Here is a 16,135-nt window from a genome sequence, read left to right on the forward strand (position 1 = left end):
TAACCAAACCATCCCTCCACTATCTGCTGGTCAAACAATGGAGCACTTTCAGTAGGAGACATGGCTTTTTATCACTCAATGAGGTGAGCTACTCATTAGGCTGAGTGGCCAGGGTGCAATATCCCAGCGATCAACCTTTGAACAAATCAGGAAAATATATGCGTTGCTGTGTCAACCGCCACCACAATTATGCTCCTGTGTGTCAGATGAGGGGGGGGCCTCTGTCAAGAAATTTAAAAGGTTTGTGTGGCTTTAGACACATTAACCCCACATTAACTTAACAGTTTGTTGCAGAGTATTATATCACCAACATTGGATATTGATCACACATTATAACTGTAGGTCTGTCCCTAGTCTCTATTTTCTTTTTCTATTTTATTTAAAAACAGTGTAGCATTTAATTGCATTGTTTATCTACCCACAGCATCATATTTGTGATTAATACTATGTGACTGCTGCAATACTGTAGATATCATATCCGCTAAGGAAGTAATTTGCCTTTATTTGTTCTTTAGTGAGCAGGATTATGCAACGACTACAGAACAGGTTAGCCTGAAACTTGGTGGAAAGGTGTGGTATCTGTCAGCAAAGAACCAAAATGGTCACGCCTCCATAGCGCATGACAGACCTGAGCTACGTCGAACAGAAACAAATGAAAACGAGGCTGCCACAGCAGACGACGAGTAAACACAGTGGTCCCAACATCCCCGGTCTCACCATCTGCCACTGTTAAAGGCTAAGCCCTCAGTGGGTTGCCAACTGCATTAAAATGGGCCTTTGGAAATTTGGGTATTTGATAATATATTCAAAATGTGGACACGTTTGAATAATGTTTTTCAAGCTATTTTATGAATGGTGGCAGGCACCAGAATGTACCGGACAGTTATTTCAGTGAGTGTTATTTTGCTCAGCCATCAGAGGCCATCTGTGCATATGTAGATATCTGTATCTCATCTTAAGAAAACTCCCTCAAAATATTTGCCTCTTAAACAAGTTGTAAAGCTTCACGATGTGATTTTCCATGAAAAACTCTATCTGCATCATCAGCTTGAATCAATATACAGCCTGAGAAGTAGACGTCTCGCTCCATTTAACAAATCCTGCAGATCTGAATTTGAACAGATATTTGATATGCAAACTGTTTACTAAACTGGAAGTTCTCAACTTCATACTCCACAAGGGGGTCACAAAATAAATTTGAGGGCTTGCAGGATAATTAAAGAAGAGCAGAAAATACATTTGTGCTGCTCACAATTACCCCCGAGTTTGTTTACTCTATCTTCAGACTAAATTTTAATTAAATATTTCAACCTCATTGACCTTGATAAGTTTGAAAAGTACAGATTAAGTCTGGTGCAACAGTCTTTTCTTATTAAAGTTCAGATATGTTCGCTTCCGAATCCTTCGATGAGTAAAATTGCAGCTTACCCGAGCCTCCAGGGAACTCTCATTGACCGCAAATATGACATCATCTTCCCAGGTCAATACATCTGAATTAATCTACATGTGCTCTGAGAGACGACCGGCTGCCTGCAGCTCAAAGACAGTGAGGAGCCGGGCTTGAGATTTTTCTGATCCCACTGGAGAATATGTCTGACTCAAAGGGAAGAGCTTGTGTTAACTGCTTCCTTCAGGCCACTTGCATCAAATGTGAGGCAGACACTGGAGCCTATTTGTCAGCTCTCTCTGAGGACAAATGAGGGAAGAGCACAGATGGCGTGCCGGGCAAGCTGGACGTAGGGCCAAGGCGTTGAAGGATTGAAATGGAAAAACCTGCATGAACGCTCACTCCATCGAGGAAGCAGTGATGAGGATCTGAGGCATGGGCATGTTGAGGGAACGTCAGAGGCTGGAGGAGATTCAGAAGACGAAAGGTGACTCTGCATGGAGCATTTGGGAGCACCATTCTTAGCTTCACTGTAACTATACTGCCTAGAGGTGAATTTGTCGGGCAGCACAAAATGATTGTTCTACAGAAAATATGTCTGACGTAATTTTTAAAGGGTCTGGTGATGACAAATTTGTTCTGAAAATATATACTTAACTAAAACATTTCATTTAAAATATTAGGTTGATATTAATCAACAGGAATTTCAAGAAGGCCATTAATTTTAATATTTACTAATCCAGCATAAATTAACATCATTCATTCGTTCAAATTTCTCAAATGTGAGGGATCCTGCTTTGCTTTGTTTATTTCATAACAAATGGTGTACTGCATTTAAAGATATCAGGTTTGGATCTGCTGGTTTTTAAAAGGTATTTTCTTGTTTTTTTTGACATTTTGTAAATGAATATGTAAATATTCAGTTGCTCATAAATACAACCCAAAGAATAGGAATTAATAAAAAGGAATCAATCGATTCAGCCCGAGGGAGCTTTCACACCCAACTCGTTTGGTCTGGACCTTCAGACTTTTCAGGTAAGAAAATGTTCCAGTGTTCAACAAGGGGAATTATGCTCTTCTTACACTGGCAGGATGATTTGGTCAGCATGAGCAGTAAAGCACTGCAGCGCTCCATAACACAGGAGCAACGCCATCTTCATCTTCCGCTCCCTTCATCTCGTTAACACCATTGTCAGTAATGGATAATGGCCGGTGTCTCTCTCCCCCACTAATGAAAACCCATATCAGTATGCAGGTGCTCGGGATTGATGACATGGCCTAATCGCCCCATGTAATTGATACCCTACCAAGCAGCACATATATTTTCTTGATTGGGTCACAGGTTGATTCCTGGGATATTGCACCCTGGTCAAGCAGCCTAATGAGTAGCTCACCTCATTGAGTGATAAGAAGCCATGCCTGGGCTAATGGCACGGGAAGAGCCTCTTAATCTCCTACCTAATGGCACTCTCAAGTTGGATAGAAAATCAATTAGGCTGAGCATGTTAACATGTGAGAGTGCATGTGGGACTGTACAGTGACATGAAGATGGTTTCTTTGAGTTGAGATGATCCATGCACAGTTTGTCAACGGCAGATAATCACTGATGTGTAATCACAGACAGACTATTCCTCAACCACTTAAATTATTTATGACAATATCGCACCTATGAGTGTTTACCTACAGTTTTATCATTTAAATATGATCATAATTATTGGCTCTACATAGTTTTTATTCTGGAAGTCACAATGTCAATTCATCAGTCAGAAAGACGATGATTTGACTCATTGCTTGATACCAGACTATAAATAAAGATGGATGACAAGACTACTCCCAAAAGTGAAGCCACAGTGTCTTGATCACCCCCTCTTGTGGCTGGCTGTGGTAAAGGTCAGTAACCACACCTCCTCGATGGTATTACTCAGGACTTGTAATCATGGAATTACACTGATGTATTTTCAAGTCTACAACTTTCTGGTATGTTTAGTTAGGGCCTGAGCACAGACATTGCTTTACGTTTGATTATTCAGGCAAATGAATCACATTTTTGACAGCATGAACATACTCGAAAAATCACCAAACTTTGTTGGCGCATCAGGCCTGTGGAAAATGTACGTATTCTGGAGTTATTGGAAATGGTTTTGGCAAAATGGCTCAACAGCGCCCCCAAATAGCAACTCCATCTGGTTTAACCGTTCTTCAAGATATTCGGTACACACGTTTATCATGCCTGGACAGAAAAAAAAGGCCCGCCACGAATTCGATTGAAGCATCAGGAAGTCTGCAATTTTGGCCATTTTACACGTTTTGTATTTTAACAAACTCCTCCTGAGCTTTCATCAGATCAACTTCAAATTCAATGAGTGTCATCTTGACTCCTTGGGAGATAAAACTAACTCAAATTGTGACTTTTCGTCACTAAGTGTGACCGTGACATGGTGTCAAAAGCACCCCCTGGTGGCAACAGGAGATATCTTGCGTTTTGCACATCTTACACTTTGATGTACTCCTCGTCCATTGACCACAACCATGTCAAACTTTGTCAGAAGGGCCTCAAGACATCGAGGATGAAGTTTCATGGAAACTGGGACTATTCTTCAAACACCATGTTAGTGGCGTAGAGTCAAGTTTCAATGAGTCGCCATGACACAGACAATTGCTGTAACTTCAGTCTACATTGTACAATCTCCCTCAAACTACATGTGTGTACAGAAGTGTTTGCATATTAACTCCTTTCGTGATTATAAATCAAACAGAACACTTCTATGAATTAATGTTTTCAGACATAAGATGTTGTCATTAGACACATAGGGAAAGTATTAACTCACATACCCTAACTATTAGCAGTGTTGGGAAGGATACTTTGAAAACGTATTCCGTTACAGAATACAGAATACATGCACAAAAATGTAATCTGTAACGTATTCCATTACATTAACTTATCTGAGTAACGTATTCTGAATACTTGGAATACTTCCGGTTTGTATTGCATTTTTTAAGTGTATGATTGCGGCGTTTTTATAGTCAGGGGAGCAGCAGCAGTTTAAACTCTCTCTCCACCGATGCTGCGGGCCGCTGGATGTCCGGCTCCCATCCACTCCCACCTCTGTGCCGGTCCCACCAGAGGCTGAAGGACCCCCCCCTGTGCCAAGGCTGCCTCGCGCCGTGCTACGATCGTTTCGGCGTCGAGTCTATTTTAGTTTGAGCTTGACGCGAGCGTATCGCTCCAGGAAACACACTGAAAAATGATTTTAAACGATATTGATGACATATTTTATATGATTTATAAGCATGCATCCCATAGTTTGTATTCCCCTTATGTTGTCCTGGAGTTTTAAATTTACCAATTTGACCGATCACATTATTAAATGCCCCCCTCTGCCCCTCCATACAGACACACAAGCAGTCATAAAGATAAAAAGAGAGGGGGGGGTGGCGGAGAATACGTAATTTACCCTCCACACCCGACATTGAATGGAGCAAACAGCGGAGAAGTTCTTGAAGATGGATGACATTAAATTGGGACGCTGTTGCAGTTAATGTTGGAGCAAGAAGTGACTATATGCTTTTATACTACTGGGTCAACGGGTGATATTATTTTAGCGTCGCTTCAGCGTCCGGTGTGAACCCGGCGTGCCTCGCTGGCCTCCTGCAGAGCCATGACAGCAGAGCTCTGGGAGCGCAGGTCGGTCTTCTCTCATCAGGCGCAGGAAGGGCAGCTTGCGGATCAGCAGCTCCGTAGATTTCTGGTAGCGACGGAACTCTCTCAGAGCCTCGGTCCCGAGCCGGTCGCGGTGAGGCTTCTTCACGCCGCCGGGGTCCCGGGCGCTCATACGGCAGCCCTGGTCTCCAGCTGCTTCCTGGGGGCTTTGCCTCCGGTGGATTTACGAGACAGTGATTAAACTCGTGAAACAGAGAAGTACCGTCATGTAATCCACTGATTTCAACAATGTAACTGTATTCTGAATACCATCTATTTAATTTGTAACTGTAACGGAATACAGTTACTCATAATTTGTATTCTAAATACGTAACGCCGTTACATGTATTCCGTTACTCCCCAACACTGACTATTAGTGATTGATTTTATTAAAACCAAAATAAAATGTTAAAGGTCTGTGATTAATCATAGATCATCGTTCATCGTGTTCTTGTATGATTACAATACAGTGCACGTTGCCTCTGTAACTTTTGACCAGATGTGCTCCTTAGAATAATGAGCAGTCAAATAGAGTTTCATAGAGAATTTTATTGCACATTAAACTCTAATTCATAATCAAACAAAAAATGAAATACAGTTCTGGATCAAGGTAAACGTGATCTTCACTGTAGGAAGAGTAATGCTTAATGTTTAGTGAGTATTATTTAAAGTAGAAATGTTAGAATAAAGATAGCACAATAGTAAAGTAGTATTTCATATAAATCTTATGATGCAGTTGTCTGTTTACTGTGAAAGTAAAGTCGAAAGCCTGGAGGAACACAAGCTGATTGTACATTTAAAATTTTTAACAGTGTGTAGTTAGACTCTAAAGATTTTGATGGAGAAAAATATGCATAACAGTCCAGGAGCCATTAGTCATCACAGTTCATGTAGCAGCTCACATCTGTTCTGACATCTCTTCAGCTTCCTGCCACAGTGGTATGTGTTGCAAATATTTTACACAACACTATTTAACATTAGCTCACACACTAACTTCAGTTACAACTCGTATGTGGACATATGCACCACTGCCTTTTCATATTATCAAATATGGACATTACCTCGGACTATGGAAGCTAAGGCCCAATCCCATTTCATGCATAATATGTTAAAACTCTGAAAAAAAGTCAACAATAATTGAATTTACAAATGCATTCACCAAATGTATTAAATTACCATAAACTTGATGCCCTTTCATCTTTATTTTCATAATAACTTCAACTTCAAACTATACCGGTTGAGATTGTACATTTAGTTTACAATAAAGCATATACGAATATCCATATTGAAATGTAACAGTTTTTGCTTTCATTAAATTGTTTATTGGCCTATAATTGACTGTATTCAACTGTAGTGTCGCCCCTAATCCTTTATGCCATTACTTATTACATTAGTAGCTCATGTTTGTATATAAGTAAGACAGTTAAGTTAACTTTACTTGTTATCAAGTTTTGTCTTTTGGCTAAGTAGCTGTAAACTGGAGGCACTGGTAGCTTAGTTCCTTGTTCATCACACTCAGCTCCACACAAGAAAAAAACAGCATAACCAGGGGCTGTTCCTTTTGTGGATTCCACCTCAGGCACAATTGTTGCAATTTCTTCTGTGAAATTATTTTTCTCTCTTATAACTTCAACTTCACTTAACAAACGGATGTCCTTATATGGAGAAATAGAGGCATGAAAGTATGCTAATTACAGAGAGCGGACTCACGCCTGTCGATTTAGAATGATTCTTATTCACAAACACACGCATGATGGTGAGAACAAAATCGGCTGCCGGCACGTGTCATGAATCCGGCAGAGGTATTGCGCAGGCACTTTTTCCCCACGGAGAGTATGTACATTTCTGCGCACATTTTAGTGAATGAAGCCCAATGTCTTCCTTCTACTGAATGGTTAATTACCAGGGTTTATCACTATCCTTCTTCTTTGTTTAGTTGATTGGCAGATTTGTCTTTGTTTATCCTTTTATTATTTGTTTATATCACAGTAATTTGGATCAAAGGTACAGTTCTTTGATCTCAGAGCTCTTTGATCACAGTACGAAATGTGTGTTTAGTAAGGTTGGTTAAATAACTATAAAGTACTATACAGGTGGTTCACCCTCATCAGGGTTGGAGTTTATTCTCACTGCCATGACAGGTTATTGATCGTCACTCACACTCTGACACACAACATGGCCTGATGGAGAACATCATAACACGTTTGAGTTTCGCCAACAAAGTGGAAGATGTGAACCTGCAAAAGAGAAAATCTCAGCTGTACTTGAAGGAAGAATGTCCACTGAACAACGGTGAACTGAGAGCCAAAGTTGCTGCGTTTTGTGTTGCGTTCAGACTCATCAACTGCTTCCTGGTTCAGACCAGCTTCGTCCCTGATGAGTACTGGCAGTCTCTGGAGGTTTCCCATCGTATGGTCTTCAATTACGGGTATCTCACGTGGGAATGGAAGGAAGGAATAAGAGGATTCTCCTATCCCCTCATCTTTGCTTTCATATACAAGATATTACTCTTCTTTAACCTCGACTCAGTCAACCCCTTGAAATGGCTTCCACGAATAATTCAAGCGCTCCTGGCGGCGTTTGCTGATGTAAAATTCTTCTTCCTCGTCCGAACACTAGAAAGTTGCGACGTTGCAAAATGGATGTTTTTCTGCCACCTGTGCTCGTGGTTTACCTGGTTCTGCTGCACCAGGACTCTGACCAACAGCATGGAGACCCCCTCACCTGTTTGGCTCTCTGTTACTACCCCCTGTCCGGGTCCAAAACACACAGCAGCAAAAAATATTTGACCCTAGTTTCCTTGGCCTTCATTTTTCGTCCGACGGCAGTGATTGTCTGGTTTCCGCTGCTGGTGTACCATGTCTGGCAGGAAAATAACAAATCTAGACTTATCACTCATGACTACATTCCCATTGGGGCCATGTCTATTGTGATTTCAACATTGATTGACTATATATTCTATGAAAAGTGGACCATGGTGCAGTTCAACTTCCTTAAGTTTAACATATTTCACGGTCTGGCTGATTTCTACGGCTCTCACCCCTGGCAGTGGTACCTGACTCAGGGGTTTCCCGTTGTCCTCGGCCCTCATCTTCCCCTCTTTCTTCACGGATGGACCCTAGCTTTCAAAAGATACAAAGTCCTGTTGGCAGCAGTAGTCTGGACTGTTGTGGTTTACAGTTTGCTTCCTCACAAGGAGTTCAGATTCATTTATCCTGTGCTGCCCTTCTGTATGATCTTCTGTGGGATATCTTTGGCCAATTTGAAATCATGGCGTCAAGCTGCAGCGTTTGCCTTGTTAGTGACCAACTTAGTTCTAGCTCTTTACACAGGCCTCATCCACCAAAGAGGAGCTCTGGATGTCATGAGCCACCTCCAGACGCTTTGTGACGCCGGCAGCATGTCGTCGCCTCCGCAGCCAGAAGTCCTCTTCCTCATGCCCTGTCACTCCACACCTTACTACAGCCACGTCCACTGCCCCATAAACATGAGGTTTCTCGAGTGTCCTCCGGATCTCAGAGAGAACAGTTATGTCGATGAAGCAGACAGATTCTACGACGGCCCTCTTCTCTGGCAGAGGACGTAATTTCCACACAAATCTTCTATGCCCACCCACTTGGTTTTATTTGACGTTTTGGAAAAGGAAATCTCCATGTTTTTAAAAGGGAACAACTTTGTGAGGACGAAAGAAATATTTCACACTCAGTTTCCTGAGGGAAGAGTTGGAGGTAGCATCTTTATTTATCAAAGGCACTCACAAACAATGCAACAATGGAAATTCCTTTAAGAGAATATTGCACGGATAGAACCATTCTCCATCATTATTGGTGAGCACCTCTTCCCACAGAGGTGGAAATCTTACCCCAGCTCCAAGCTGCGATGCAAGGCCTTCCACTACATCATGATGTTGGGACAGTGTTTCTGTGATACTAAAGGCCTACACTTTGGCCTATATGTGTAGTCAAAGCCTGAAAACAAGCATGGTCCCTTTGTTCAGGAGCACTATTTTATGGTATAACTTTTGATGCATTATTGCACATCAATGGAGCACTTTGAGGGGGGCGGTTAACTGTGAAGAGTACGGGCAGTTCTCTGTGCTGGAGCTCACCGAAATCCTTCGCATTGATGAACTTAACGTGAAGAATGAGAGGACTGTGTTTGATGTCATCTTGCGCTGGATCACAGATATACCCTAAGAAAGAGATTTCTTGGAGAGGAGAATACTCGGGAGAGGTGAGCGTGATCCTCTCTCCCTTAAGCGCACCAGGGCCCCAGCGCGCTTTCCTGTCCGCCTCTCTGTCTTCCTCAATGGTTATGTTTACTTTGTCGGTGGCTCTAACATGATGGAGAGCTTAGACAGCCTGGTCATGTTGGACCTGAGGACACGAACCTGCCAGGAGAGGATGTACATGCACAACCAACATTGCCATTTGAAATTAACCATGCTGAATGGGTTCATCTATGCCCTTGAGGGCTTTGATGGTTATGTTTGCCTCAACACTGCACAGCCCCCAAAACCAACCAGTGGACTCTTATTGCACCCATGATCAAGGGGTGGAGGAGTGCAAGCTGTGGAACACTGGATGGCAAGGTTTGTTATGTATGGTCATAATAATTAGTATCTGTTGCAGTTATAATGATAATAATAAAAATCCTGAATTTTTTGTATATGAAAACACAGTCACCAGTTAAAACAAAGAAACCACCAGGCTACTCAACGCTGCTCCATCTCTCTTCAGATATACATATGCGGTGGTTTAACCAGGCGTTATATCACAAGGAAGGCTGAATGTTGTGATCCAAACCAGTGGACACTGATCGACCTTATGATCATCGGTCGAAGTCAACACAGAGTTGTTGCATATAAGAACCAAATCTATGCAGTAAGTACACGTAGCTCTGCTGACGTCAACACATAACCCAAAAAGACTTGACTGACAGTGCTACACCAAAAGGGACCTTGTATTTATAATCAGTGTTCATCTTAGTTTGCTAAAGCAATTCATAGGGACATGTCTGTAACAAATCATATGGCAGTTAATTCAATACAAAGGTTCATGCTTAAATTTAAAATGAGGGATTTATAATGTAATGTAAATATTAAGAAATATTTACTTAAAACCATGTCAACCTCATTTTGGTACTAGATGACATATCACAAGATTATCTGAAGGTCTGCACATACCCTGATAGCTGTTGAAATAATTTGTTTTTGATAGAAAAGAGTCAAAAATCTGGACCTTCTAATCCACCAGTCAAATTAACCCAACCGCTTTATACCATGTTCTGTGCATTATTTATAATGTTTGTTGTTTTCTCCATTCAAAGCCTGGTCTCAAATCTTTTCATCCTCCAGATCGGTGGCCTTAGTAATATAAACCCTCTAAAAAGCATTGAGACCTATATGCCCTAGTCTAACACCTGGAGCATGCTGTGCCCCATGTGGATCCAAAAGACCTTTTGCCTCGAGGTGATAGAAGACCAGTTTTATGTCGTTGGGGATGGGTGTTCCATCTCTGACTCAAATATGTTCTACGACGGCCTGAGCACTTGTGTTGTGTCGACATTGTTGACTTTGCTTTCCCTCGAGACTCTCTTTTCCAAAAGTCACGGAATGTGTGACTGATACATCTTTTGATACCTTCAATATAGTGTATGGTGCATATAATACCTGATGAAAATCATGTCTCACAGGTGGTTAATCTGAGAAGTTTGGAGGCCACTGCAGGAAGATGCTTTAGATAAAGATGTTTATGTTTTTTAGGGTTAGGGTTAGGGTTAGGGTTAGGGTTACCAGGGTTGTCACTGGTTCTGGGATGTCATGAGACAGTCTCCTTTCTCAAGAAAATATAAACAAACAATAACTCATATGTTTCAATACTTAAATGTAACAGTGTGTGCGTGTGCGTGTGTGTGTGTGTGTCTTGAAGGCTGTCCCATCACTTTATATGAAAAATCTGTATAATAAAATCACAAGATGGACTCCATGACTGCTCATCAAAAGTGAAGCCAAAACTTCTTGCATGCCATCTGGTGATTGGCCGAACGACCAATTTGATTCACGGTACAGGAAGTTGGCCATTTTGGATTTAGCGGCCATTTTGGACATTTTACACGTGTATTTTAACAAATTCAGAGAGCTTTCGTCGGATCACCTTCAAATTCTGTGAGTGTCATCTTAACACATCTTAACGCTCCTCTGTGCATTTTCCAATCAGCCTCAAACCTCTTTCACACGATCGCAGTCCCAGCTTGATCAGATCCATATGTCAATAAGGAATCATCATCACAGAGCCACCTGCTGGCGACAGTAAGTGATATGTTTTATACTTTGATGCTCTGCTTCTTGCTGTTTTGCAATATACAGCTCAAATGAGCTCAGACAAGTTATACAACCATGGTAAGAATTGTGACATTTCCTCAAAACATGTAAACATTGATGTGCGGCAAAGGTTGATCTTTCAAGGAGACAATATTATTACAATTCCACTGTGCATTGTCCAATCAGCAGCAAAATGCTGTCACATGATCAGAGTCTCAGCACATTCAACACATGAACACATTCATGTGTCCCAATTAACTCAAGGTCACAGCCCCACCTACTGATTCACTGTGAAAAGGACGTATTGTTTACCCCACTGTGCATTGTCCTATCAGCACCAAAATTGTCACCTATGATCAGAGTCCCAGCCTAAACAGCTCCATGTGTCAATATTAACTTAAGGTCATAGTGCCACCCACTGTTCAGCGGTAAAATTTTATTGTTGTAACTCCACTGTGCATTGTCCAATTGTCGTCAAATTTGTCAGGCTTCATCAGGGCCATTCACTGTAAGAATGTGTGTGGGTGAATGTGTACTGTAAAGCCATGTAAAACACAGATCATTTACCATTTAGCTCAGTGCAAGCTGACATTGCTGTCAGCAGCCTGCCAGGAGAGACACTTCTAAGGTTCTGTAGCCATGATGCCAACTTTGGTTTCTCTAACTTTGCAGCAGTCCGATGTTTTCAAATCCCAGACGATGAACTAAAGCGTAAATACATGAGGTTTTAGGTAAAACATGAGCCATTAAAAGAGCATGGCCTAGGGCTACTGCTCTGCTGAGGGTTGGAAATGCAGCACGATGGTAAATGGAGAGATTTTCCTTGCGGCTCTGCTCTCTCTTCTCCACAATGTTAAGAAACAACCGCTGCATTACAGATTTTGTTTTTAGAAAGTAGTTTATAAAAGTAAAGATAATAAAAATAGAAGAAAATAGAAAGTGTCAACTTGGAAACCATGAGTGCCTGACCAATTAATAGTATCATATCGACCTTTTGAATGAACATGAAGACAGACAGGAAATGATCCACAACAGAGGACCTGTTGCTTTGGGCATGGATGACCATGTGAGCAAGCTGTAACCATTCAACTAGTTGGTCGCCCACTAGTTTAAACCTTTTATGTTTATTTTTGTCTCCCCAATGTTGAAATCCGATTTGATAAAGCAATCAAAAGTATTAAATTCAGATGTCACGCCGTCGACCAATAAGTTTAAGAGTGTGTGTATATCTTTGTTATTATGTTGGCATCAGTGTTGTTGAGGGGCAGCATCACTTACGTCTCCGTTTTGTTGGACTGCCGTCGGCAGGGCACAGTGTTGCTCACACATGTACCAGTTGAAGGGTCCACTGCCTCTACAATGACGAAGGGCCGTTCCTCCAGTGTGGCCACCGTCAGGTGCCTGTAATCAGACACTGGCTCCAAGTAGGAGCCAAAGCGCGGCCACACGGGGTATCGCATCTGCAGGATGCCCATCTCGTATGTCCCCACCTGAAGGAGTCAAAATAGAGGGAGTTGATCGAAGTGAGCCAGTTGAAAAATCTCAGCCAAAGCCAGATGGTTGTGCTGACGAGGTACAGAAATAACACGCTGGAAAACAGAGATTCTTCTGAAAGGGCTACATAAATAAACAGTAGAAGAAACTTAAAACCTGCAACAAATATAAATTAATAAAGGTGAGAAACACTGGAAAAATAAACCTTCGCTGCTCATATATCTTATGAAACCACTGAGCATAACCATATCCATTGCCGCCTCCAGTCTTATCATCAACCCCCTCACTGATATCGCACATCTTAGATTTGTCTGTCTGGACGTGGAGCAGCGAGTTTTGGTTCACAGACAGTTATAGGAAATAGATTTTTGGTTCACCGGGGAGGTAGAGAGTGCAATTATACATCTAATGCAATTCCACCCTCTGCTATATTACCAGTCGACTAATTTTAATTGGATGTTGTGGGGAAATGAGCGTTCAAGCAAGCTGAATACATAATCAAGAACTGGATTTAACATTTCAAGCTGACTGATTTGAAGGAGCCATGACCTGTTTAGTGCCACGTTCAGCAAATTTGCCCGTCTAATTCTAAACTGTGTAAATCAGGCTGTGAAATGATTGAATGAAGGTCTCAGAGGACCAATCGGATCCCGTTTAAAACAAAACAATGATACAATCCACTGATTATTTACTTAATGCTGAATCAGATGGGGCTATTAAATGCTGCTTTGGCTTCTATAATTCAGTTCCACGAGAGCATCATCGGTATGGAGTTTGGGGACTGATGCTAATAACAATATACGGGCCAAAATCATAGTCTCATGGAAGTTAAACATCTGGATTATTTCAAATCTAAATCAACACTGTGGAACATGTTAATTCAAAACCATGAGCATTGAAATCTCCATTCTTTTGGTTTCAGGGTTTTCACAAGTTTTTGAAAACTGGCTGTAGGGATTTGTTCCCATCTAGCCACAAAAAACATTAGTGAGGCAACTGATGTTCTGTCTAGTTCACACCTGTTCAGCCCAAAGTTGTTGGACAGGGGTGGGTTTGGGGCGTCTGAAGGTCAAACCAAAGTTGGAAAAGCTGTGTCATTATTAACTTGGGAAGGAAAGAGTAACTTCCAAACTGTTGGCACATGGCTGTAAAAAATATAATTGTGTATAATACAATAATACAACTTGCCTTAAAGAGGCAAAACCATGATAATAGTCTCCTGAAGTATATTGAATGGGGATGTTTCCACTTATTACTGCCCTGTTGCTGTGTGCCTCCTCTAACCTCAGGCTACATACATATTTTGTTTTTCCAGAATCTTTAGGGCAATGTGACCTTTGACATCTGACCAATGAAATCTAATGAGTTCAACTTTGAATCCATGTGACAACTGAAGATAAGAGTCTAAAGGCAGACTCGACATATCAGGGAAAAACATGTTGCCAAAGTGACTTTGAACTTTGACCACACAAATCTACTGTAATTAGTTAATCTGCAAGTCTAAAGCCATTTTTAGACATGAAAACACAGTTGTATCCAGACATTTGTCAGAGTAAGCCACATTTTAGAAGTACAGGAGGAAATTCTCTGGTCTGACACATTCACAACAACAGAAAAATCTGAATCATCATCTCTGTCGCATTGAAATTTGCCTGGCCATGAAAAGTTCCAGAACATATTGTTAGTAACTGACATGGACAATGACGTTCTTATATTTGGCCTCTCATTCTACCATCAGGAGATTAGTGACCTTGACCTTTGACCTTCAACCACCTAAATAAAATCAATTAATCCGTGATGCAAGGTGAACGTTTTAACCAAATATGAAGAAATTCCCTATAGGCATTCTTTGGATATAGTGTTCACAAGTATGGGTTAGTCGGACAACCAGAAAACAATAATGCCTCCAGCCGCTGGCTGTCACCAGCATGGAGGCATAATAATAAAACCTGTAGCAAAAAGGATTTTTTTTTGTATTTGAATGCCAAAATGATTTGTTAATCAATAAACTATAAATTCAGTCTTGCTGTAAGTTATTCCATGTAACCTGTGACAATGAATCGGTCTAAATATCATCTGTAGAAATATAGCTTTTTCCCAAAATCAATAACCATCAGTTAAGATATAAAATGATCTATACGCTCAACAGGAAGTGCTTGTCTTAGCCACATGGGGATGGATGTGTCATGGTAACAGGGCGAGAGAAAGAGATGAGAAGGGAAGTTTTCACATCTAAATCCTATTTTCTTGAGATGGATCAATTCCAGTTATAATTTACTCTTGACAGTGGAGCAACATTTGAATGCAATTGAATTTCAAAGTCTGTTTATTTGAAGCTCGTCTGTGATGCTGTAAATTTTATTACCATTCTGGAGAGCTTAAAAAAAACCAGTGTTGACAAAATGTTTCATTTTCCACATAATCTCTTCTGTTCATGCAGGAAGAGGGACAATCCTGTCTGATCACATCCGTCAGTACAGCTTGTCACCATGAAATGAAGCAACTGAAAGTGCAGGTGTGTGCCTGTGTGTATGTGTGTGTGGGGTGATGATGATAGGGGGGCAGCAGCAAATATCGATTCTCACTGTTCCTGTCAGTTATTCCTCTCTCCTGTCAGTCATATTGATCCGTTCTGCTGTTTACCCCATGGGCATTTTGCCAAGTCAATCACAATCTCAAATTTCAGGAAAATAAACGGGGATTAAAAAATACATCATATCCCTGTGGCTGCTCAGACAGTGAAGATCATCGTCATTCATTCATCTTTCAAAAAACACAAGTAACCCCTTTTAGTTTTTCTGTGTACATAGACGGACTGAAGATGGAAGACACAACTCCACTTCCTTCCCTTATCCAGAAATGAAGCCAAAATAGAGTGCTTATGAAAGCTGCCATCTTGTGACAATGATGTAATTTGGAGCCAATCTGTACAGCAGAGTTCAGGGGATGGAGCTGCGGTAGTCAAGTCAAGCTTATACTCAGACTCAACCAATCAGTAGCTAAAATTCCTCCTGCCCCACCTCGGTGGAAAGTTAACCGGTAAACTTGCAGTTTTGTTGTCAAAAGAACACAAAGAACTTCAACAGGCTGCTTCTCAGATGCTTCAGGGTCATGATTATCCTCTCAGTATGACTTTGCTTGCTGGCCTCCTCAATTTTCGTAGCAAAACAACATAACAGACTTACTTTACTCAAAGTTCAAAAAAGGACACGAAATAGGTCAAGCTGATCGT

At 41.2% G+C, this 16,135-nt stretch overlaps 2 protein-coding genes across 2 annotated transcripts in view; one reads left to right on the top strand and one right to left on the bottom strand.

Moving 5' to 3' along the window:
• grin2ca (glutamate receptor, ionotropic, N-methyl D-aspartate 2Ca) overlaps positions 1 to 16,135 on the bottom strand; it is a 53,311-nt gene that overhangs the window by 17,189 nt on the left and 19,987 nt on the right. Inside the window, exon 4 of the mRNA XM_061090277.1 lies at positions 12,688 to 12,899. Within this exon, the coding sequence (XP_060946260.1) occupies positions 12,688 to 12,899 (212 nt within the window). The remainder of the gene's footprint in view (positions 1 to 12,687; positions 12,900 to 16,135) is intronic.
• Positions 7,271 to 8,874, top strand: LOC133022799 (GPI mannosyltransferase 3-like). The gene is given in 2 exon segments (XM_061089702.1): positions 7,271 to 7,802; positions 7,805 to 8,874. Coding segments are annotated over 2 exon segments (1,602 nt in total).

This window comes from Limanda limanda, chromosome 17, assembly GCF_963576545.1.
Source record: "Limanda limanda chromosome 17, fLimLim1.1, whole genome shotgun sequence".
NCBI classification, from domain to species: Eukaryota; Metazoa; Chordata; class Actinopteri; order Pleuronectiformes; family Pleuronectidae; genus Limanda; species Limanda limanda.